Raw genomic sequence first — 26,005 nt, 5'->3', positions numbered from 1 at the left:
CTACACAAAGAGAAAAACTGCTTTAAAGTTTTTTCACGTTTTTTAACTGGCCAGCCAAATGGTTGATTGGTAGGTAAGTGATATGACACTTATTTCTACATGATGTCATATTTATGCTCAAAAATCATGATCATTTATTTGACCTTTCACCCCAAAAATGTAGTTTCTGCACTCTGGTTTTGCTGTAAAAGGTTCAAATAGTAATGCAAAAACAGAGTGCAGTGACCACAGTGCTGTTTTAAAAGTGCGTAACAACTCTATTCAAATATTTGTGTATTATAGACCTAATATTATAAAGTAATGTTATATTTTAGTCTTAATATAATTTTATCTCACATTTTTACTTAATCACTATCCAAATAATAGTTTCCCTATCAAATAAACTTATAATTTAAATTATTCTTGACTTCACTATTCAACACAATGAAGAAAGGCTACACTGTATTACAGTCAAAGTTTAGTTTTAGTTTTGAGTTGGATTTTTTAGTTACTGCATTTTTTACAAAATCATTTCTCTGAAATAAAGCAAAATTGAAATTTAAAACTTTGTCACAAGATAAAACAGACATCCAGGAGTTCATTTTTAGTTATAACTAAATTTCGACCAAAAATGTAGTTCCTGCAGTTACACTGCAAAAAAGTGTCTAAAAACAAGATAAAAACACTAAATCTTGCTGCATGGACAGATAGTTTCACTTGACAAGATTTCTTGAATTAAGATTGTTAAATCTAGAAATAAGCATTTTGAACACTTAAAATAAGAAATTAACTCTTAAAACAAGATAAATTATCTAACACTTCTAAATCTACGTTTTTTAAAAATCTTGGTAAGAAACATAATTTGCAGTGTAGGTTTTGTAGGACAGTATAGCCTGTGGGTTTTTTACAGTTTGCTAACATGTCTCCTAGTTTCCTTCACTTGCGTCTCTTCCTTGTGTCTTAGCTCCACCCGGTGAGGATGTTAAAGAAATGTGGGAGCAAAGGAGCCAAAGTGGGTTTCAAAATTAAACCAAAATTAGGCAAATATCCAACATGACAATAACAAAATAAGAACACACAAGATAAAAGGGCATTGCATACATAAAACACATTAAAAAACAAAGTATTACATTGAAAAGGGAACACGAAGGTGTTATTTTAAATATGAGTAATGATAATTAAATAAATAAAGTTATTGTTAGTGAGGTCATCATGCTAATTGTTAAATGACTTCCTGGTGTTTCCTCACAATGAGCTCCTCCAGAAGCCTGTATGTCTTTTTTAAAGAAATAACTCAAGTCTAGTGTTCATTAATTTGGTCCAACTTTATTAGTTATTTCCTCATAACTGAAATGTTGCAATGCGTGTGCAGAAACTTAGCAGTGTGGACTTGGACGAGGTGGAGTCAGTTGACCTTTCAGTACACTGAGGCTCCCACGATATCCGGAGATGATTTAAGTGCCGACGGGGGCGTCTTCAGGAATGAATTGTTAAATCCAAGAATAACATGTTGTGATACATTTATTTCTTTAAACAGATAAAATCTCCTATTTAATTTGAAGTGTTAACGCAACACAATGTAAACAAATGCTACTTTTCTGACTGAATGAATGGACACTCCAACATGAAGAAATGGGATTTGAAAAACCTCACGGATCTTAAACTGGACTTAGATGGTTCTCTGTGTGAAGGCCTCACTGATGCTGATTATACATTGTGGAAGACTCAGAAGCCACTCTGCTGCAGTGCCTTTAAATTTCCAACCCTTGAGGTCAAACCTCAGCATAAACTTGCTAAATATGCATGACCGTGTTCCTGTAATATGGAGGCCCGTTTCTGCCAGTAAAAAGACAAAAAATGTGATGAAAACTTTGCCTTGGGATGAAAATAAAGATCCTGTAAGTCATTACATTGAGAAACTTTCTCAAAATAAAAGCTCAGTATCCCAAAATAATTAAAAACTTTTTCAAGATTTTGACCTAATACAAACATTCTGAGAAACTAAGTGATCATTTAGAGATATTTTGAGAATGTTTATATCATTTTTACTTAGTAATTCATCATTTTGAAATATCAACTCATTATTTGGAGATACTGAGACCCAGATCACACTGAGACGTGTCACAAGAAATGTGTCACCAGCAAAACTAGGAGTCTTTATGCAAGAAACACTCGTTCAAACTAGGGCTGAGCGATATATCAATATAAGAGATATATCGATATATTTTTAAATGTGATATGGAATTAGACCATAACGCATATATCGATATAGTTCAATTTTTTTTCTTTCTTTATATATAAATGGTGCCCTTACTGGGGTTTGTCATATTTAGTTCTTTTGTAATGTTCGTTATTCTTTTCTCATATAAATACACTTATTTTGGAAAAAGTTTGGCCTATTTAATTTCATAGGCTATTTTCATTTAAGATATTTTTTTATTTAAATGTGCACTTTATGGAGCTTTGATTTGAAAAAAAGGTACTCCTATTGTTATACACCATTTATGCTCACTTATTTTTGGACATATTTGCTCTCACGCTGTGATAAAAATATCGGGATATATGTAGTATATTGATATTCAGCCTAAATATATCGGGATATGACTTTTGGCTCATATCGCCCAGCCCTAGTTCAAACACATTGAAGTGGCTTGTCCAAGTAATTTAGGGGAACTTGTTGCATTCATGGAATATTCACATACATTTGAATATCTTCTCACGTACAAGTGGTCCAGACCTGTTGAAGGAGTCATGCATGAATTTCAGATTTAGTTACTTTAATGCAATTTTGAGTTTGAAAATCCTATAGAAAATATAAAGCGAGATATAAAGAGAAAGTAAAACAGAATACAAATGTTTTTTCATAAAGCCCACTTTTTTTCTGTGTGGTTTGATGTGAGATCCTATCTTTGGGAAGCGTGTTGCATTTTTCTAGTGATTTTTAGACGTGCAAAAAAAGAAAAATATTAAATATTAACTTTTAAACGCAAGGTGCAGTTTCGCACTGCTCGTCAACGTCACACTTTACCCAGACAGCTCCTCAAATAATGTAGGGAACTGGCTTCAGTTCTTTACCTCTTTCTTCCTGTTATAAAATTCAGACAAAAGGTTGATCCAGTAAGCGATGTTTTATTACGATGAACTATATAAATCAAGGTCACCCCATTATTCAAATACTAGGTTCATCTTTTTGTTAGAGGTGCAATTTACTATGCAGATAAATAATCTAGCAGCTGTGCATGTAGCTGTGTGTTTTGCTATGACTGTGGGGTAAATCATTATTTTGAGATATAAAGTCATTATTTCTAAGATACTAAGTCATTATTCTAATAATGTTTCTAATTTTCTTGAGATACTAAGTTACTATTTTGACATACTAAGTAATTTGGAGCAGGTTTCTCATTATAACGACTCTTTTTCGTCACATTGGCAGAAACAGGCTTCCATACTGTAATGTTGTTGCTGACCAGAAAGAAAAAACATGTCAGTGCTGCAGCTGTATGTGATGTTCTATGATCCTGGAGTATTCAGTGAGCTGAAAAACAATAACCACAGTTATACAAATGTACAGTAACAGTCTACGAAGCCAAAGTATTCAAACACCAAAAAGTGCCGTCACCAATACAAGCCTTTTGTTTATAAATGCAAGCTGTTTCGGAAACACAAAAAAAGTCGGAGCCTGGCTTGTTTCACCATGCAACAGTTCTTCACAGATGATTCAACTTAAGTGTGTGAAGATGATGAAAGAGATGTGGAATGAGGATCCTTTTTTTTTTCCAAAGCAGGCCTGTCGCCCCGCCTAATAACAACTAGCTTTGATTCCTCAGTGGCCACAGAATAGCTACATTCCTCGGATTTGCTCGAACATTCAGAGAGAAACACAACAATGGTTTTTCACCCGCCACCTCTACATCACAATGGAAACCAAACACGCTCTTTCCCCTCAACCTCAAAGACCAAACACACATATAGAGGATCACTGCGTAATTACAAAACTGCAAGCAGACTACAAAGTGAGAGATAATGTCAGCTATGTTGTGTAAACTTTGAACTATTCTGGTTTTTGTCTTTCCACCCGGTGCTGTCATGAAGCACAAAGCAACTCCCTGATGCAGAAATCAACCTCCAAAACAAAACAACTAAATAAATGTGCCATCCAGTGTCTGCATGTAGCCCGGCTGCAGTAGATGTGAAATCTTTTTTTTTTCCCTTTTTTTTTTTTTTACATGTTATGGCACAATACCACTTTGTCACAACTATTAAAACTCATTTTTTATAAAGTATACCTGGTTTTAAGAGCTTAAAGATGACAGACATTAACCACTTACCATGCTGATGATGCTTGTAACGCGTCATTATTTAACATACAGTACATATTTTGGCTTTCAAACATCGCAGGTCATAGATATTGTTTCTTATAAACAGCACTAAACTTCAAAGAACAGAACAATCGTCACAAATGGGGAGTTCACAGATTTGGCTATACTTTGAAAAAATCGTCGTCAAACGGTGACAAATGAAAAAAGAAACCCGTCTGATGTGAAATCAACAGCTGACTGGAGGTTGGATATGCCGAGGTCTCCTCTAGGAGAGCCTGCAGGATCTGTACAGGTGTGTGTTTTATCACAGACAAAAAGTGAGACGATGATAAATGGCATCCATCGCTTGGAAACAGGCTCCCGCTGAGAGGACGCTCTGCCTTTACATGAACATTATACAGTCCCTTATTAGGTTTAAAGTGGTGGATGTATTGGTGGGCAGCACCAGCCAATACTGGAATAAAAGAGTGCCTGATGGGTGAGGTTGCTCCTCCTCCTCCTCCTCCTCCTCCTCCTGCTCCCTCCTCCTCCTCGTGTCCATCACCAGTCAGTCCCTGCTGTACCCTGTCTTTTCTAATCAGTCCCTCTTCTTGTCCTGCTCCTCCGCAACCTCGTCCACCTGCGGTCCGCCGGGGAAGGCGTGGTGGTACAGGTGCCTGTGATTGGCTGCTACATTGTACAGCTTGTAGAGAGCCTGTGGAGAAGAGACGGAGGGTTCAAAGGTCCTGTATTGTCAAATTAAGTGTATTTTTTGCAGTAGAGAAGGTCGAAGGTGCTATATAAATACTGTAAATATGTTAAAGAGCTCAAAAAACACAGAAAAAATACAGCCTGTAGAAGAAGCAGGCCAAAGATACACCTCTATCCTTTCTAGATTTAAATATATCAACTTTGATTGCTCTCTTACCTCATTTGTGCTCCCCTGCAGAGGCATCGAAAAAATAAAAAAATATAAAGCATGAGCAATTAAATGCATGTATAATGTAAAGCATGTTCAACAACAATTCATTGTTTCTGTGAATGGATTTGGCCCTATTCTCCTTAGACATATATATATGTCTATGTTATTCTCACTGATGTAAAAGAGAATGTCGCCCTCTAGTGGTTTGAACTCACTGTAACACCTAAGTTACTGATAGATATGTACACTTTTTTAAGTTAAATTACAAGCATGTCAATTAACCTAAAGTTAATAAATGTTAATAATAGATTAATTGAAATAAATAAATACATTTAATCAATACTAATCAAAGATTTGGTGGTTCCAGCCTCTTGCTGGTTTACTTTGGCACAGTTTTTTACTTTGATTTATATGGCACAATGTGCTGCAATATGTGTTGGTTTAGGACTCCTGCTTGGACAAAACAAATTATCTGAATAAGGTATTCATTGACTGATTATGAAACGTATCAGCAGTATAAACAATGAAAAACATAGTCATGACTACAGCTGTTATTATAAGCTCTTTGTTTCTTTTTTTCTTCCATCAGTGGAAAACAGACAGCTTTGGTAAATCTTGTTTTGGGCAAAAGATAAAATCCTTCTCATTGATTATATCCAGATAAGACTGAAAGTTTTAATTGATTCATCGGGCAGCAGAAAATGTATCTATTCTCTTCCAGATGTGAAGATTTGTTAATTTTCTCTGCCAAAACACAATCAGCTTTGGAAATGATGACAACGTGTAGATGCAACTAGACTAATCAATTAATTTAAATATTGACAGTAAATCATTCATTTCAGTAATGAAAATAAATAATAACACATCAATACAACAATACGTATACGTCGTATATCAAGAATATCAATTAATAGATTATATATATTATTATCAATGTATAACTTATTTTATACTACGTTTTTTTTTTTTACAGATTTCCCTAAAAAATACACTTAAAATGATTGTGGCTACTATTTATCCTTGTTTAGTTCATGTTTTTTTATATGTTATTTCAAGTTTTGTACATCATATTGTTGTTGTTGTCCATCCTTGAGTGTGTTATATTTTCTTTTCCATCATTATTGTATTCCTTTAAAATCACTACTATTTTGTTTTTAGACTTTTTTAAAAAAAAAAGGAAAAAACCCCAAATATGTCTGTAAACGTCTTTTTCACTTTTACCTGTGTCACTTATTTTAGTTTTGCTGATATGTTAATCTCATTTCTCTCGTTCATTTCCATGTTTTTGTGTCTGAGGAGCCCCTTGATAGCAGGGGGTTAATCCTCAAAAAAAAAAAGAAATGTTATTTTAATCGGTTTGTAATCTATGTTTGTTTAGTTTGATTTGTCTGCAAGTTAAAATTAAGTTTTTATCTTTTCTTTTTTGTGTGCAAAGACTCATGCTGGTGGTTTTGCATTATTAATGAAGTGTTCGTGAACTTGGTGAGTATTGATTCAAATATTGATTCCACTAGACAGACAGATTCATTCCTAACTTCATTAATGTTTATGTTTTCCGTTAAATTACCTGGTCCCACAGTGCACCTGCCACCTGGTCGATGACGGCGCCGAGTTCCCGGTACTCCCCGGAGTAACGGATGTAGGCCCAGGTGCAGAGAGTGATCAGTGCCAGACCCAGGATCATGTTACACAAGCTGGCAATGATGTCCACGCCCACAAAGCCCGTGATCCCCGCAGCCACGTACATGACAAAGATGACCACGAACAGGGTGGCCGGCGTGCGGGCTGCGTGGAAAATGTTCTTGGAGTCATTGTGCTTGATGTACTGGACAAACACCTCGTCGATCTCTCCCTCCAGCTGCTGCAGGTAGCGGCGGCTGAACTCCTCGCCTCCCATCTTCTTCACGCCCCGGAACACCTGCAGGGCCTCCTCTCTGATGACGCTGTGCCGGGCCTGCAGCTCGCTGGGGGCCAGGAAGGGCCGGTCCCCCCCGCAGACCTGGAGACAGAATGGAGACGGCCATATGAAGACAGACTGGACAACCGGGGGACAGTTTGGGAAAAAAAATTGGAAACTTTCACCTACCTCCTCCATTTTCTTGTTGTATAGATCCTTTGCAGCTGCAACTGCTGCCAAATTATTGGCCTCTGCTGTCGCCTGAGAGGAAGCACATGGAAATATAGTGGTCATTAAAGGTGAAACTTTGAGTTGAACATTGGGGGGGGGGGGGGGGGGGGCCTGTGAAGCATGAGAATATCTTAGATATAAATATATTATTAGGAACATAAACTTAATTTATTTGCTCAAGTAAATGAACATAAACACACGCAGGCTGCATGAGCCGCTCAGGTAGAGACAGATCAGAAGAATAGTGAAAATATAGCATAAATCAAATTAGACCCCAAATTAGTCTAATATTGTTATCTAAGGAGCCTGACACTTTAGGCTCCTGTGTCTGTTTCCAAGAGGCTCATTTAGTAATCAGCCACAGAAGTACACCTGAAAATTAAAAAAAAAAATACACTGTACATATAATACACTCATGTTGTGTTAAAATGAAGCATGGACATAAAATAAAGGCACTATATATATATACTAATGGACCAACTAAGAAAGTAACTTGAAAGTGTATTGCGAGAAAAGTATGCAGTAAAAAGAAGAAAAACGATAAGATGATGAGGAAAATGTACCTGCAGCATGGACTTTGGATGTGGCAGCTCCTCACCTTGGTAAATCTTAATGTATGCCTGAAATGAACAGAAGAATGACATTAAAAGTAACAGAACTAGTTAATTTAAGTCATTTTAATATGTTGGATTTATTCACAGTGTGTGCAGAAACACAGTCAGAGTTTAATAGTTATTATTATACATAAAGAACAATATGACTTTATGTCCAGTGAACACACAGTGAAAGTCTGAGCTATAAAGATAAACATATAAATCAATATTTCAAAGAGAGTACGGTGTTGGTTTGAGTGTTTCATATTAACGTGGTTGTTTGTTCTGACCTTGAAGTACTCCACCAGGCCTCTGCAGGTGATTTCGCTGCCGTTGATCTCCTTCACGTCGATGTTACGAGGACTGAGGAGCCACGGGACCAAAACCTTCAGGTTGTTTATGAACTCGCCGTCGATCTCTAAACGGAAGAGGAGAGACAGCGGCTGGTGAGTGTGGACAGTAAATGCTGAAAAAACAGTGTTTGCTCTGTTATATGCAGTTTCTTGGTGTTTATTTGGTAGTCCAGGATACGGGAGGGAAAGATTCAACAATTCAGAGCAGCAGTGCTGCTTATTAATACTCTGCATCGTCTGCAGGGTCACATATTTACCTCCTGAATTCAGGCAGTTGTAGATATGTAGTTTATAGAGGTGTGAATCAGCAAAGGCTCCACGATACGATTTTATCCTGATACTTGAGTGACGATACTATATTGCAACTTTAAGCATTTTGTGATTTGGTGAGTATTGTGATACAATATATAGTGATTTAACTGTTTAACTGCATTTTGTGTCCGCAAAATTAAATTAAATCAAGAATTGTTTTGTCAAATAAGAGAAAATTCTCAGTCTATCCATCCACTTCAGTCTTTTTATTTCTCCACAATGAGAGTCAAACCCACAGACTGACCAACAGAGTATTCAGTCAAACTCAACTGAACTGATATCAAACATGTTGGACGACAACAACTGCCGCATTTGCTCAAACTTTCTTCAACTTTAACCCTCTGGGGTCTGGGCTCTGAGCCTATTTGCCCTTTATATACCACATAATATTTACTATACCCATGTTTGGTATTTAGTATTTTCTCAGCACAACTTCCAACATGATCTGACTATTATTTTTCACTTTAACCCACTTTATGAACACATTGAGCCCAAAAATACACAAAAAAATCATGAAATCTGAAATAAAATGATACTATTTCTGACAATAAAAACCACAAATATGCTCAATGAACTGTTTCAGACCTAAAAAATGTAAAACATAGGTTGCAAATGGTAAAATTCAAATTTAATAAAACATACACTAAAAATTACCATAAAATCATGTTTATTCATAGGAACAGTGTTAGATGATTCGACCCCTTTTTTCCATTTTTACAAAATGCCACGCCTACCTCGTCCCATCCTACTTTTACACTTGAATAAACATTTTTGTATGATCAAATTAAAATGATCATATCTTGTTATGGCGCTTTGAAAAAAATCCACGTTATCTGATCATGCCAGCGTTATCATAGACCCCAGAGGATTAAGCTTCACTGCTCTGAATTTTTTTGACTGAACTTCCCAACACAATATCCTGACACATGGTGCCTATAGATTCCTTAGATCTTCTACTTTCATATGATACCAGTATCTCCAGTATATTCCTAAAAGTGAGCCTGCTACGGCTGTGGAAACGCTAAATAGCGATACTTGGCGGCCATATAATATCGGCACGCAAAATATGGTGATACTATACTGTATTGATTCCCCCCACACCTCTAGGAGTTTATGTCATATTATTATATTATTCTGTTTCTTATTTAAATGTCTTCATTTAGATAATCACTGAGGTCAGAAACATTTGACAAGAAACCTGTTATGAGACAGAGGAAATGTACCTTTTATTCTTCCGTCAAAGTGTGGGTTGGTGGCCACCTTGAGGCCGGGGTGAGGCATCAGGAAACAGGAGATGTTGGTGAAGCAGGAGTGGATGTGTTTACGCACGTTCTGCAGCTCTTCGTGCTGGTTCTCTGAGATCTAAACCACAAACACCAACACAAATATCAGGTGAAAACAATATCAATGTTAGACGTGCATTGGTTTTGTTAAACTCTCTAAAATCTGCACAGCGATTGTTTACCCCTCTTGTTGTGGGTCAAATTGACACATTTCAAAGTTTTAAAATCATAAAAAAATAGCTACAGGTATTTTTTCATAAAAAAATGTTAAATAAAGTTTTTAAAAAAAACAATGTCAACCATTGAGTTTTATATGTCTTGTCCAAAGTCTTTCCAATGTACGTAAAAAAAAGTTTTAACATGCATTTTTTATGAAAATCAAGTAAATTATCCTCATTGAACCATGATCTGTAAGGGGAAAAACTCCATTGCACTTAATATTGATTGAAATGGTTAGTAATGGAGTTATTAATGAAATAAAAACAATGTCTATCAGGATTTTTTAGTTTCTGACACTTTTGGATAAGGCCCCGGGTCAAATTGAGCAACGAACGTTATTGCTGTTCCTGAGAAATGAACATAACAGGAGGTTAAAAACTGCACATCAACAGTCACATCTGACCTTCAGTCTCTTCTCCAGGAACTTCATGCCTCCCTCCTGTCCGTAGGGAAACTCGTATGGAAAGCTCCAGTCTCGAACCAGGAAGATCATGGACTAAAACCAAAAAAACAACAACCATGTGACTCTTCTGCTGTACATTATGTTCAAATAGTATATGCCAACTAAAACATTTCTAAAGAAATTTTGTGTGTGCTTGACTCTGGCCTGTGACTCTCACCCATACATTATTAGATTACAATTTGAACTGTTTTCAAAATGGAAAGATAAATCAAAGATAATAGGTGTTGTTTGTCCGTGTGTGTGTGTGTGTGTGTGTGTGTGTGTGTGTGTGTGTGTTTGTCCGTGTGTCTGTCTAAAAGTAGTGTGAAACTCGTCAGTTTGTGTCTCAAAATTGTCAGTTACTTGGTAAAACTGATCAGTTAGTATAAACTGACAGTTTTCAGTTAGTGTGTGTGTGTGTGTGTGTTTGTGGTAGCTTTGGTAGCTAAGCAACCAGGGCCAGGTGGCGGCCACCAATCAGAGTAGAGAAATCAACTGAAATCAACTGCTCCTGGGAAGCCACTGACACGGATCGAAAGACAGCAAAACGTTCTCCTCGAACAGAAATCGTTTCTAGCTAAACCGTCACTCCTATCATTGATCCAACTTTACTTTGAGCATCTTGGGTTCTTCCTGAACGTCTACATATGTTTTGTGAAGAAAAATGAAGAAAGTGTCTTTTTAGAGCAATCAGAAGAAATTGGTACCTATGCTTTCCTCCAGAAATGTTCACGCCTTTTTAACATGGCAGACTATGAGGCTGTTGGTGCGTGTTGGTGGCGCATCTGTGCGTGCTACGCCCAAACTATAACTCTGACAGCTTTACCAGATGACTATAAGTGAGAAGACGAATTTTTCCACGTTTCTATGTATACATTATTTCTGTAGAGTGGTATCTGCGGCCTCAAGCGCAGTTTCCAAATTTATTTATTTTTTATTTTTTCTCTCCCTCTGCACTCTAGCAATTATGTCATCCACTCTAGCTTCAGGGTAGGGTAACATTGGGGGGATTTTTTTGCGTGTTTTTGACGAATAATTTGAAAACCGTTTGCCGAAACCCTTAAAAAAGTGATACCACACTTGTCATGGCCAAGCCGGTCGATTTGATACCTTTTTAATGTATGTGCGACTAAAACTCTGGGAGGAGTAGTCAACTGAGAAAAAAAACATGGAAGAAATGGAAGAATAAATAGGATTAAGCCTGGTGAATGGTATATAGTCTGCTCTTTCAAGCACACTCAACAATTCACTAGAAAACCAAACAGTTGTTCAACTTCAGATCTTTCCAAAACTCATTAAATTTCTTAGCATAACAAACCTCAATCCAGTATGTCAAGATGCTTAAAGCTAACACCAATGATCATTTGTAAATGTCACATTCTGACATTTGGATGCACTCAGCACCATCCAGCGAGGGAAAAACATTTACAGTACCTGGAACGGTTTGAGGAAAGTCTCCTCCATCGCTAGTCTGCCGTACTCTGTGAAGAGCTGAAATAAAAACAAAATGAGTGAAATGAGTTTAAGTGCCACAATCATTTTTATTAAAGAGTATCTGCTCAATTTATAAAAGAAATGTGTTATATTACATTACAAATAACAACATTTATGAACATTTATTGTTGTGAATATCATATATTTATTATTATTCCATTATATGATTTTTTCGCCATTTCCAAGACGTTTCAAATCACTGGAATGAACTAGTACTACTAGTACTGGTAACTCTAAAAAATAAATGGTAACAAATGTTGCTATAATCACATATTACTAGCATTATAACAGTTTATAGTTAACAGTTAAAAAACTGTTAATATTTTTTTCTTTCTACCATGAAGCAACTTCTCAACTGTTTGGTGGAAGCAAATATTTTCTAAAAAAAATTGATCATTGTAATTATTTTCCCAAGAAAAAAAAGATGCAAAGAAGAAAATGTGACTTTTTAGAAGTGCTGGCATTTATGGGTTAACAGGAATGTTTAAGATCCTGTGGGGGCACATTCATTCAGAATTTGGCTTCAGTGGAATTTCTTTTAACAGGATTTATGTTTCTGCTGTAAGAGAAGGCAAACAGACTAACACTAAAATGTTTCATGTCTGGCTGGCAAAAATGTGGATTAGCTCCTCGAGCTCTCGACTCTGTTAGTGTCGACACTTGACCGTGTTACCTGCAAATGCTGAAGGTCGTCCTCTTGTACATTCTGAGAGATGTTGTAAACCTGAAAAAAGACCATTTATTTATTATATCATTTAATCATTTCATCATTTCATGGGGAACTGTAGAGTACATCTCTTGATTAAAACCATTTGTGTGTGAAACCAAATGAACATAACTGTCGGAGAACAAAAAAGACCAAGGTTTTGCCATATGCAGGTATAATGTTTAACTTGTTCACTAGAATATTCAATGGGAAAAATACTTCCCAATAAGACAAAGTTTGGACAGCATACTATTGATTTATGGACACTGGAAGCTGAAGACCTTGAACTCTCTCACTAGTCCGCCTCACAGCCTCTAGACGTGTTTTTCTGTGCTCTTGCAAACTCTTGTAGCTTGTAGATTAGATAAATAAACAATTTAGCAACTGTGGTGTAGTTCGCTATAGCATAACGTTAGCTTTTTACTTCTGCTGGCTGCATTAACACGTTAAACGTTAAAAGATTATCCTGATGAACAAAACATGTCAGCAACAGAAACATGAGTTTGGCACAGAGCTTATATTCTGCAATGATCCAAAATCCAATGCAAAAATCCCATGGGAGAAGTCTCAATAGACCCCATGCAGTGGTAGAATGAAACTAAGTATTTCTACTCAAGTACTGTACTTCAGTACAATTTTGAGGTACTTTTTCTTTACTTGAGTAATTCAACATTTGTAACTTTATTCTTATACTTCACTACAATTTAGAGGGCAAATATTGTACTTTTTACTCCACTACATTTAGCTGCTACTTTTAGTTACATTCCAGGTGAATATTTAACATAAAAACATGATCAATTTAAAGTGATTATACATGTTTATAAATTAAACAAATAAATTAAATTAAGTATATTAAATAGTTAAAATAAGCCCTACACTGACAGCAGTAAAATGCTCCTTACATAAATGCATAAATAATAATAATAATCTGATACTATATTTAGAACATATAAAACAATCTGTGTGGAGTCATTCTGCATAACGAGTACTTTTACTTTTGATACATTTTGATGCTGATACTTTTGCACTTTTACTTAAGTAAGTTTTGAATGAAGGAGTTTTTCTTGTAGTGGAGTCATTTCACAGTGTGGTACTAGTACTTTTACTTAATTAAGAGATCTGAATACTTCTTCCACCACTGCCCCCGTGGTGATGCTAACTTCAAAGTTGTCCTACAAAGTTACATCATTTCATTTCCTCTCTATAAGGAGCACAAGAAAGATGCAGAAGAACGTGACTTTTTCATGGATTATCTGCCTCAGGATATAGTGACAGTAAAGTCACTTAAAAACATATTTTTTACAAAATTTACCAACTGTAGCTTTAATTGTTGTGCCCTTGATTTAAAAAAAAACTTGAATTTGAACACAATTGTTGAGACATTTCACTTAAAAAACAGATATGAATCTCTTGATGGCACTAGAGAAAAGGTCAGGAGGTCACCAAAGTCATGAGGATAACTGTCCAGGAACTCAAACACCAGATTTTTTGGGGATCACTTCTATAGCTGATATTTCAGTCTTGTGGTGTTCAGATCTCCCACCAAGACCCTGCTGCTAGCTCGGTTAAATATACAAACCTATGTTAATTAATTCACATTAATATGCACAATCTTTACCGAAGCACAGCTGGGTCGGACGGGTGAAAGTCAGTGTACCTGCATGGAGCTGATCATGGTGCTCAGTGCAAACACAGTGGCTGAATCCCTCAGTGTCGACTGGCTGTCAAACGTGCCCTGTGTGTCCATTAGCAGCACAGCCACCTGTGAAATGAAACAGACGGAGACACTGAAATGTGCTGCAAGGTAGTCTGAATGCTTGTCACGCCTCTGTAATAGAGTCGTGTGAAGGATTAGAGAAGTCCTTTAGAGACAGGAAACATAGCTAAGAAAAAACAGTGAAGAGCCAGTTGGTAGGTTGGTTTTTTAGGGAGATTTAAAGGAGAAAATGGCCAAAATTCTGCTGATTTTAGCACCATAAATTAGCCATAATTAGGTGGACAGTTACTCCATTGCTTCCTATACAACAAGGTGGGAAACGAGACATCCACTGGTTTCTTTTCATTTATAAAGTCTTGATAGGTGACATGCCACCATACCTCAGCACTTTATTAAACTGGTCACATAGTAATTATCCAACATGCTCTAGTGATGGTTAATGCTCAATGTTCCTCGGACAAATACTGAATTTGGAAAAACTGCTTTCAGTTTTTCTGCTGCATCTACCTGGAACATCTTACAACATTCACTCAAACTCAACACAATTATAACTCTGGGCCAGTTAAAAACTATGATAACCAATAACTCTGCCTTTCACTGTAACTAACTCTAATATTTTTGCATGTGTTTTGTCTGTGCCATTTTGTGTTTTCTCTGTACTCTGTTTTGTGTTTTCTCTGTACTCTCGACATCATTGTAAATGAGGGGTTGCCTTCAATGATTCCTTGAGAAATAAATAAAGGATAAATGGGAAAAAAAATGGAAATGGACGAAATTCAAAGCTGACAACAAGTAGCGCTCTGGCTTTTGCTGCTGCCTTCTGTGCAGACTAAAGATAGGAGACTTTTGGCAGATGCAAGTGTAAAAGAAGCTAGTTATAACTGTCTAAATGCAAAAAATGTCTTTCTTCAAGTGTGCTTTTACTGGGCAGCTTCTAAGTGTGAATGCATGTGGTTATATATAGATATATAGATATATATATATATATATATAAAGGGCGAGGAGCTGACCTGCTGCCAAGATGAATAACAATATTTTTAAAAAAGGTTAATAAAGTATCTGAGTCGCATTTAATTATGTCTTATTATACCTTGTTGCATTGTAAGGATCCACTCTAGACTATCTGGAGAACCGTATAGAGTCACAGATTTCACCTTTCTTCCGTCTGGCTTGTCCACCAGGAAGACCTCGCTCCAGATCTGGATCCCGGTGGTCTCCCTCTCTGAGCCCCCCCTCCAGGAGAAGCCGGTCAGAGGCTCATCTGAATCGCCGAGCCAGGTTTCAGACGCCTGCACACAGCCAGATCACAAATGGGGCTTTATTCGTTTAAATATCATATGTTTTTTTAATTAAGTGTGGGATATTTTGTCAGTATGTGATCTCCTACTTTTCTTTTGTTGGATTTATCCTGTTTATATAGCAGCCATAATCATTTCAAACAAAATATATAACAAAGCTAGTTAAAATATACAAATAAATACTCAAATATTACAATAAATACATTCAAGACCACTTATCTGAGTACCAATAATCTGATTAAAATCCCATTAACTGCAGCAAATAATTTATAATACACTTCATTACATATTTAGTTTCCATTTTTTAATTCCTAACCCTGTTTTTTTAAATTTGCTTAATTCATTTACTTATTCTTTTATGAATTTGTTTACATCAATTTATGTCATGCATCCTAATATTGTCTTGCCAACCTTTCAAATTTAAATCGTTGAAAAATTGTGATCAATCTGAGTTTAAATGCATATTTTAAACATCAGATATTGAGCTAAATCACAGACTTGTCCACCCCGACAAGAGTGAATTTCTTTGAGAGAAGAAATGATACAAAAAATAGAATATCAGCATAATATCTACAAAATTTAATACGCAAATGTCAAACCTTTTCTTTTAAACATGCACACATTTAAACATGTCACATTTTAAAGGCATATTATGCAGGAATTGTCGGTTACTGTTTGTTAACACATTCAAACTTGGCCCCGCCTCTCGGCTAAATGAAAGTGAAAGCTAACAGATTCAAGCTTAGCCCACTTGATGTTTCACCTCGCTATATTGTGTTTTTTCGTCACTATTTGCAGCTTTATGCCAAAAGGGTGACACCCAGAAATTTGCCAAACATGACAAAATGAAAAGAAAAGAGGAAACACAGGCAAAGATCTAGAGTCTATACATTTTTAGGGGGATCTGGCATAGTAAACCTCCAGTGGTGGAAGAAGTATTCAAATCCTTTACTTAAGTAAAAGTGCTAGTATCAAACTGTGAAATTTCTCCACTACAAATAAAAGGCATGTATCCAAAACTTACTTAAGTAAAAGTACAAATATATCAGCATCAAAATGTACTTAAAGTATCCAAAGTGAAAGTAAGCATTATGCAGAATGGACCAACTAAGATTGTTTTATAAATTCCAAATATATTATTGGATTGTTATTATTATTGATGCATTTATGTAAGCAGTATCTTACTGTTGTCCAGGTAGGATTAATTTTATCTTCTTAATATCCTGTTATGAGGTTTAATTTCAACAAATGTTGAATCATTTTAAATGTATCATGTTTTTCATGTTTAATCTCAACCTGAAAAGTAACTAAAGCTGTCAGCTAACTGTAGAGGAGTTAAAAGTACAATATCTGCCTCTAAAATGTAGTGGAGTAGAAGTATAAAGTTACATAAAATGGGATTACTCAAGTAAAGTACAACTTCATCAAAATTGTAAAATTGTACTTCAGTACAGTACTTGAGTAAATGAACTTAGTTACTTTCCACCACTGCAAACCTCTAATTTAACCTTTCAACAGCCAAAAAAAAGGCATTTTTTAGGTGTGAGGCCCAAAGTCACACTCCACACTTACATGGTTGTACATGTAGCGCAGCATGAAGTCCATGAGGAAGGACTTGCCCTTGCGGAAAGCTCCGGCCACAGAGATGGCCACCACCTCTCTGTCTCTGACCTCCTCCGCCAGCAGGATGCGACTCAGGGCCGCCTCGTCCAGCTCGAAGGTGTGGTCGTCTTTGACCAGCAGCACCTGCACGGGCCGGGCTCGTCCGTCCGGCTCCTCCTCCTCTGAGCTCCAGTCGTAGACATTTTTGTCACTGAGGGACCCTGGGAGACGAGACAGACGGGGGGACAGATTCCAATAATGGAGTAGTGCTCTGAGAAGTGAACCTTAACTAAACATATTGCAGACTTTCTATTCAGTTGAATGCAGAGAAATTCTAATGTTGATATTTTCTGGTTATATTTTCCCACATAATTAGTTTTAATCAGCACCGGAAACTCAACTGCAATGTTATTATATGAGCAAGTGATTTGCCAGAACTTGTTCTGAGTGATGGAAGGCTAACTTAGTGGTCCATTAAGGCGAGGAAACAGGAAAGTTGAGTCCATTACTCCTTCCTGTTAGCACCAGATCAATATCATCGCCTGCACGCTTGTTAATACTTATTATGAATCATGCCATACTATCCATCCCATCTGTTTGTGTCCAATGAGATCATGTGCATTCAGAGCTTTTTCTGGCGCTTTCCTGGCAGTGACTCAGTGTGTTTCCAATCTCTGCTGCTGTCTCAAGCAGCATGACCGCCCTCAAGCACAGATTGGGTGAATTTTCATCTCCCAAATCCCATTCATGTAGAACTTATCTGACCATGTATGTTCTGCAAACCTTGAAGGTTAAAAAAGGGAAGAAAATCCACATAAGTCAGTCAAATCTGTGTGGCTGTGTGATGCTCATTTTGCGGTTGTAATTGTAAATTAAGCATGCCTGTTAGAGTTACAATGGTAGTGGGACAGATTAAGGAGTAGCAGGCAAAATTTGGGAGCATGCTAAAAGATTAATGCAGGGTGCCAAGAATGCACTGTGAATAATTTAAGGAGGAATCAGCCAAGGTCTCCTCTCAGGCCTGAAGAGGACTGTCAGTTTGACTTCAGCGTCTCCTGCAAAGGCCTCACCCGGCCCGGCACGAGCCTCTGCCTGGTTAACCTGATCATGTTGCTGCTGCTCTTTAAAACAAACCGAAGGAAGACATCAGAAGCGATGTCTGCTTAAAGTGGGTCAAACCAGATATAAACTCTCTAATGACAAGCATTTCCCCCCTCTTTTTTCCCCCTTCAACCTTGATACAGTCCCCATTTCCCCTCCCAATGCAGGCCTGTCTTCAAAGTTAACACAGAGTGATGTCACTGACAATTAGGATGCTGGTTATCATCATAATCATGGTGATAGAGGTGAAAATGATTAGTACAAATATGATGGTGATAGCACTGACAAGCTATTTACTGATGCAATATTACATAATTTCATGGCAGATGCACCACAGAGCATCATAAGAGGCTCAGTGTGATAAATACAATAAAATCAGAAGGTTATTTGCAGGCCTTTTGGGGGCCTGGACCGCCCCAAGTATTTCCTGTATGCATATGATTAAAACGTTTTTTTAAAAAGGTATAAATTGTGAAAATGTCTGTTCGCCTTATGCTTGATTGACCGACATCAGTGCAGTGATAAACATAAAATAATGTGTATTTCGCACCATTAGAATCATAAGATATTATGAGTGTCGTAATAAATACAGTGATTACAGTGTTGGCGGAACAAAAACAAGCCCTTCGTGGTGGAAGATAAACATCTAATTGGCTGCAATGCTTACACCCTCGCCTCGAAAGGAATAAGGAGGAAAAAAAATGTATGTGCGTCAAGGAAAGCATGAAATATCAAATGCTGTACGTACACTCACCCCAGCTGTCTCTGTCTTTGCGGTGTTTCGCCATAATACTGTCCTTAAATCCCCTCTGTTTGTCCGTTAATGAGCGACCCTAGTCGGTAGTCATGGGTGTCGAAGGGTTGGGAGGATGCCCTATCTCCACCAAAACGATGCTCGCATCGCAGGAGGATGATGGAGCTTTTTATTCCCAGCGTGATGCAGGGACTCGTGCATGCAGCCAGGGGGCGCTGTTGTCTGTTGTCTCTTACTCAGTGTAATGTATCAGCTTAATAGTGCATAAAGAAGATTGTGGTTCAGCGGACATTGTGTTAGAATGAGTGCAACCACTGGGTATGTGAAGTATGGCCGCTGCAGTTAAATTCAAGTATCTTTCATTGCAAATTCAATGAAAATACACGTGCAGCTTCCATCAGTAGGTGGCGGTAATTACACAGAGAATGGAAGTCGTGCTGCCTTCCAGTACTATCGTAAAATATCCGGACACAAACAAACTGGTATATGGTGGTGTAAAAACTACATAAATTCTTTCCTAAAGTAAAAAGTGCAAATAGAAATACATTTAAACATAGACTAAAAATACTCCATTCCAAGTAAAAGTCTTGAATTCAAAAGTACTCATTGTGCAAGAATATTATATTGTTATGTATTTTTTTTTTTTTTTTTATCATTTATTTACATTTGCCACATTTGTGGAGCCAATCTTAAATACTTTGTATACTACTGGGTAGATTAATAGTATATCATGTAACATGTAGCATGTCATGTAAGCATAGAAGTTAATAGAAATGTCCTTTTTGTTTTACATATTATGTTCATACTTAGCATTCATGCAATGGTATGCTTTATAGTGAGTAATTGATAATTGTAACATTAAAGTAAATAATAAGGTAAATAACTAGATACAAGAATAAGGAAATATTAATAATGTTGCACCTACATAGACAAATACATAAAAAATAGATAAACATATAGAATAATGACAATAATTAAGAAATAGAATATGTTTTTTTAATGTAAAAATTAGTACTACTAGGTAGAGTAAATGTTAGATGAATACTGTGGTGTAAAAAGTATAAAACTGCTTAAAATAGCTGCTTGAAGATCTATAAAACAGTTTATAGAAAGGAAATGCACTTTTATACCACATCAAATTCCTTGTATGTGAAAACCTACTACTAATGAAACTGATCCTGTATCTGATGTCAGATTTTTCCAGGAGCTCCTAAATGCAGCATCAGAATCCTGTAACTGCGACTCCACAGAGATTAGAAAACAGACTGTTGCTTTTTGGGCTCATTCTCTGGGGGAGGAATATATTTAAGAGTAATGCTTGACATTTTTAGCCGTTAGTGTTTTATAAATGAGTGTGATGCTTCTCTAAAACTGTCAGCGGAGGGGAAATGACATGTCAACGGCTGAACTTAATGCTGCGAGGGGCTGAAGTCGACTGAAGGAGACTGAGGAGTGAACAGCCAACTGAAGTTTATTACTGTTTCCTCGATAACAAAGGGGGACGCTTTTCTTCTTTTTTCGTGCTTTTATTCGACGCCATCGTACAGTTTAAGGTCTCGAAAGGAGTTAAAATGCAAGACGTACTCATCCACGGTGTTTGCATTGTAAAAGGTAGGTTCTGTTGAAGTTTGAACCAGTTGCGAAGCTGAGTTAACGTTAGCTAGTTAGCATTAGCTGTTAGCTGCCTGGATGCTAAGCCCCCTCACTCACCCTGTCCAATAGTAATGTTAGATCTGACTCTGGCTATTAGCTGGAGTGACCACCCTGTCCAATAGTAATGTTAGATCTGACTCTGGCTATTTGCTGGAGTGACCACTCTGTCCAATAGTAATGTTAGACCTGACTCTGGCTATTTGCCCTGTCCAATAGTAATGTTAGATCTGACTCTGGCTATTTGCTGGAGTGACCATCCTGTCCAATAGTAATGTTAGACCTGACTCTGGCTATTTGCCCTGTCCAATAGTAATGTTAGACCTGATTCTGGCTATTTGCTGGAGTGACCACCCTGTCCAATAGTAATTTTAAACCTGACTCTGGCTATTTGCTGGAGTGACCACCCTGTCCAATAGTAATTTTAAACCTGACTGGCTATTTGCTGGAGTGACCACCCTGTCCGGGCTAACGTTACACATAAGCTAATGTTATTTTAGTGGGCAGGGCGAGGTTAAAGTAACTTTAATTTGAGTGGTAATTTGAGAGAAAGTAAGTAGCTAGCGAGGTTAAGCTGTTGTTTTGAGTGACAGATGTCGCCGGTATGTGACAGAATATCCTCATTTTCTGTCGCTGTTAACGCACGTACGTGTTTGTCAAGTTTTTATTACGTCTTCATAACTTACATAAAGGTGTTCTTAACATTTTTCTTCCACAACTTGTGTTATGTCTTTCTAAACAGGACATGGAGCAAAGAGGAGGGCCGTTTGAGTAACAGTGATTAACTTGTATCCAGGACCTTCGCGTCATCAAGCCGCCACCACCCCCAGATTTGATCAACTAAATGTAAAGCATCGTTTGGTTTCAAGCTACCATGGATATCTTTCCCCGGCCGAGCGGTGAAATCCAGAGGAGGAACCCTCAGCATGACTTTGAGCTCATTCAGAGGGTGGGAAGTGGAACATATGGAGACGTGTACAAGGTACAGAGAAGTTCCCACAGCCTGTCATTAGAGCTGGAGATATCTCGGTTTACCATCACATGACTAATCAACTTAATTGAAGGCAGAGTTTTGTTTGTTTTGTAAGTCATGATAACATGTGGCCAACACATTTGACAGTAGCTGTTGAATGAGGGCCAAGTTCTGCATCGCTTGCTACATTCTTCTGCAGTGACTAAAATTAACTAATTGTCAGGAATAACTGTTAACAGAACCTTGCTGAAATGGATAAGGTTGGAAATCTTATTGTAACTCACAATATTCTCACATGGAGCAAGCTTGTGACATAAAACTGGTTAGTTGATTTCTAGATTAGTAGGTCAAAGTAGATAAAATGATTAATCTGCAGTGATTATGAGTTCATACAGTCTAATGCCAGACATTTATGGATTCCAGCTTCCCAAATGTGCGACTTTAATTAATTATTTTATAATAATTAATTTTAATTAATTATTTTTCAGTGGACTGTTGTGAACAAGCCATTTGAAGAAGTCTGTTTGGGACATGACATTTTAAAGACAGTCTGCAGATTAATCAATAATAAAAAATATTATTTGCAGGCCTGGTACTTATTTCCTGGCTGTGGTTTACTGAAACAATTTCCTGAACCAGTTTGACTGTTCAGGTTGAGTGAGATGATCAGTGAATTCTTTTACCTGCTTCCTTAACCACATCACTTTTTTTATGGTGGAGACCACTTTACCCATCTCTAGCCCAGACCAGTAATATTAAAGCATGTAATAAAGCAACAGTAGTCATTTCCCCAAATGAGTAGAATTACTTGTATTGTACATAAATATTGACAAGTGAAGTTCACGTAATCTCTAGGGCTACAAATTGTGCTCAATATTCATGGCATGTTGGTGCAGGCTGCCATAATCATAAGCACATATATTGTCAGACTATTGGCAACAGCATTTTGATATCTGTGTTACTAGAGAGGAAATAGAAGAAACCATTTGTGTACTATATTTATTTTAGCTGCCAGTTTCACCCAACTGTTATTAGTGAACTAATATGAAACTGGGTAAAAGTGCAATCTTTTTCACCCAGACATTCGGCAAATGTACACATTTACAATCATTTTAGCTGACTGAACTCCAAATCTTTGTCTCATTGCAGCTCAAAATATTTCAAACTGTGCAGAGAAAGTTCAACTGAGCAAATTATTACAGTTAGAAAAAAGAAGAGTAAAAAATTACTCCAGTATCAAGTTATGTAAGAATGTTTAATTCTTAGTTGGTATGTACTGAGAGTTAGGTAGCTTTATACTCCTGCGTTACACTGGGGGGGGAAAAATCAATAAATCCGTACAACTAGCTGTTTATCTAAGCAAGATGATTTGTCCACATTTTCCCCACCGTCTGTTGGTTGTAGGGAGGTGTGTTTTGTTGGAGAATTTTCTTGTTTATCCATCTGCCACAGATGAACAGAAGAACCATCTGATCAGAGTGTGATAGTTCAGGCAGCCTGTCATGGTCCCTCTCCATACAAAGCCTCTCTGGCCAGCCCCCACCCCCAGACAGGCCACCGGTGGAATGCTGCGCCTGGTATTCTCCCACAGCTCGCAGGCTGAGGGCTGCAGCAGGCTGAAATATGATCAGGCCCCTGTCTAAACACGCGTTTCACTATGGGTGTGTTCTGGGCGGCACTGACAGCAGAAACACCTCAAATTGGGAAAAGTCCTCCTCTGGCCTGCTGTGTTCAGTTGACTTTTAATGGGCACAGCATTCCTCGCCTTGGATGATTTATTACATCTGATTATATTAATTTTAGAATCACATATTGCTCTTTGTTATTAGTGGTGATACCGTTTCATTTATCTTCATTATGATGTCATTAACTTGGCTCTTAGCTTAGTTTGTTGCCATATTATCCCTTTATATGCTGTAATATTGTTTAGATTCAGTACTTTTTCAATGTTTAAGACAATTATATCCCAGATTATTACTCTTAATTATTTTTACCAGTAAGAAAGGTTTTAAGCAAGGTTGTTTTTTGCATGAGAGGATAAAATACTAACCGCAGTATGGACACAAGACATTGGAGTACTGATACTAGCTCTACTTCTATCAGAGCTTGTGGCAAAGTTGGACTACAAAAAGGGAAGCCAAGGCCATGCCATGTCTCGCAATGTAAATTATGAAAGTGAAAAATAAGTTCTACGAAAATTGAGCCAATAGTTTTTCTGTAATCTTGCTGACAAACAAACCAAACCTTGGCAGAGGTAACAGTGTTTTGTACCAGTGAAACAGTTCACAACATTCCCAGTTATATTTCTATTGCAGTTTTGAGGTAACGTTATTTAAGGTTTGGTTTGATATGTTTTTGGTACATAGAGGGGGCAGTGTTTTTTGCCTAAGCTTTTCAAGTTAGTGCAAACTAAATATTCAGCTTTGTTATTCTACAAAATTGCCACACATTGACAATTACCTGTCTATCTGTTCGGGTTTGGATATGAAGAACTATTTTCCTGCATTTTACTAAACGTTAGATCTATGTGGACATATGGCACAACTGTTTTGTCTGACATGGCGATTGATCTTGTGTCAGGTCTTTTCTCTTTGGACGTCTGACTGCTCCTTCCTCAAAGGTTGTGTACTTTGCTGCATCATATATCTAAGTGGTCAGCTCCCAACTTCCCCTTTCTGGGTTCAGTTCTCAGGTTGGCTTCTGCTACTTCAGAAATGTAAAGCTTCACACAGGTTTTAAGCAAGTATTTGGTCAACACTTAAACAGGCTTTAATGCAGCAGAGTCACAGACTTCCACCACTGGAAGCTGGAAAAATGTGCCATAGTGCAGTACACACCCTGCGGAATAACTTTTCTTTTTTTTTTTTTTGGGTGGAATAGTTTTGTTATTTGTTTTTGTGTGTGCCCTTGTGGTGTCAGCTGCAGAACAAGTATAAACTGTGTGTGGTATTCTGTTTATATGTGTGAATCATCAGCACATTCCCTGTGTTGAAAGGTGGCCATGCTGAAGGGTTTTATGGTTTACGGTTGATTTAGCTGCTCATCACTTCACTTCACATCCACGGATTAGGGAGCATCCCGTCTTGACCTGGATTTGGATCAACCAAACCTACTTTTTAGATAGAATTTTCACAAATGAATGATGGATATATTTATAAATCTAATTCCATTGAGATGTAGCTATTGGCATGATCATTTGAAGCAGGAATATTAAAAGATTTACATTGTTCAGCATGACCTCCATATGATGATTGTGATTTAGGCAGGCTTTAGGTCTTCTTACTTAAGAATGATGTTGAATTTGACTGATGGACGTGCTGCCATTTTTTATCCCACAGTTAAATGTTTCCACTCCACTTCTCTCAGAGGCGAGAGCATCATCCAAATGGCATCTACTGGTTTAGGCTTATATAGGCCAAACCTGTAACCGAACAGAATACAGTGTCATGCAACTGACAGTTATTTTCACTATCAATTAATCTTTTGTTTATTTATTTTTTTCAATCAAATGTTAAGCGAATAAATTGTAATGGAAAACAAAGAAAATAGTAGGAGGAAAAATACATAATTAAGTTCCAAGAGGTCATCAGCAAACTATTTTTTTTGTCTGACCAACAGTCTCAAAGTTGTTTTTTATTCTTTTCCTCATTTTAATGTCAATATGATAGCGAAAATTGTCCAACTGGTGTTCCAAAACCTAAAACTACTTAATTTACTATCAAATAGGACAAACAAAAATGGACAGAACCTCACATTTATGTAGCCGATACTAGGAAATGTTTGGCTTTTTTGATGGAAAATTTACTTGAACTAATTATCAAAACAGTTGCTGTTTTTCCGTAGGTTTGAATAATCAAACTACTATTTTGTCCTGGACAGTTGGAACTTGTTCGGATTAAAGGAGTAATAGTAACAATGTTGTGATATTTGTAGCTTTGCTGACATCGGGCTGTTGTGTCTTTCAGGCTCGAAACATACAAAATGGGGAGCTTGCTGCTGTGAAGATCATAAAGTTGGAACCAGGTAAGAGTGAGCTTCTCATTATCTCAGTTTTTCTCATCATTGTGAGGGGGGAAAAAGATTTGTTTGTCAGGGCAGAAAAATAAGGACAAGTCTGGAAAATAAATCTGGTATTTTCCAGGGTTTTGGATGGAATGCACAAAAAGTACTAAAAAGGCTGA

The 26,005-nt window shown here is 37.2% G+C and overlaps 2 protein-coding genes across 4 annotated transcripts in view; one reads left to right on the top strand and one right to left on the bottom strand.

The window, feature by feature from the left end:
* Positions 1-1,285: 1,285 nt before the first annotated feature.
* Positions 1,286-19,362, bottom strand: atl1 (atlastin GTPase 1). 2 transcript variants are annotated; one of them, XM_059352975.1, is made up of 14 exons: positions 19,196-19,362; positions 17,317-17,567; positions 15,601-15,735; positions 14,387-14,491; positions 12,697-12,747; positions 11,964-12,020; positions 10,491-10,583; positions 9,809-9,947; positions 8,211-8,338; positions 7,891-7,947; positions 7,286-7,357; positions 6,767-7,198; positions 5,206-5,220; positions 1,286-4,992 (listed from the first exon to the last, which is right to left on the bottom strand). In XM_059352975.1, the coding sequence occupies exons 1-14, from the start codon at positions 19,233-19,235 to the stop codon at positions 4,876-4,878; spliced, it is 1,692 nt and encodes a 563-aa protein (XP_059208958.1). In that variant the 5' UTR covers positions 19,236-19,362; the 3' UTR covers positions 1,286-4,875. The 2 variants fall into 2 exon arrangements, with proteins under 2 accessions (XP_059208958.1, XP_059208959.1); XM_059352976.1 differs by having other exon boundaries at positions 19,202-19,362.
* A 1,058-nt stretch (positions 19,363-20,420) lies between these two features.
* The window catches only part of map4k5 (mitogen-activated protein kinase kinase kinase kinase 5), a 35,415-nt gene continuing 29,830 nt past the window's right edge, over positions 20,421-26,005 (top strand). Inside the window, exons 1-3 of one of the 2 annotated variants that reach the window (XM_059352961.1) lie at positions 20,421-20,812; positions 21,594-21,833; positions 25,790-25,847. In XM_059352961.1, coding sequence (XP_059208944.1) covers positions 21,726-21,833; positions 25,790-25,847 — 166 coding nt within the window. In that variant the 5' untranslated portion in view covers positions 20,421-20,812; positions 21,594-21,725. The remainder of the gene's footprint in view (positions 20,813-21,593; positions 21,834-25,789; positions 25,848-26,005) is intronic. The other variant, XM_059352963.1, reaches the window with a different exon arrangement.

Source organism: Centropristis striata, chromosome 16 (genome assembly GCF_030273125.1).
Source record: "Centropristis striata isolate RG_2023a ecotype Rhode Island chromosome 16, C.striata_1.0, whole genome shotgun sequence".
In the NCBI taxonomy this organism is placed as follows: domain Eukaryota; kingdom Metazoa; phylum Chordata; class Actinopteri; order Perciformes; family Serranidae; genus Centropristis; species Centropristis striata.
This window is presented reverse-complemented; position numbering and strand designations above follow the sequence as displayed.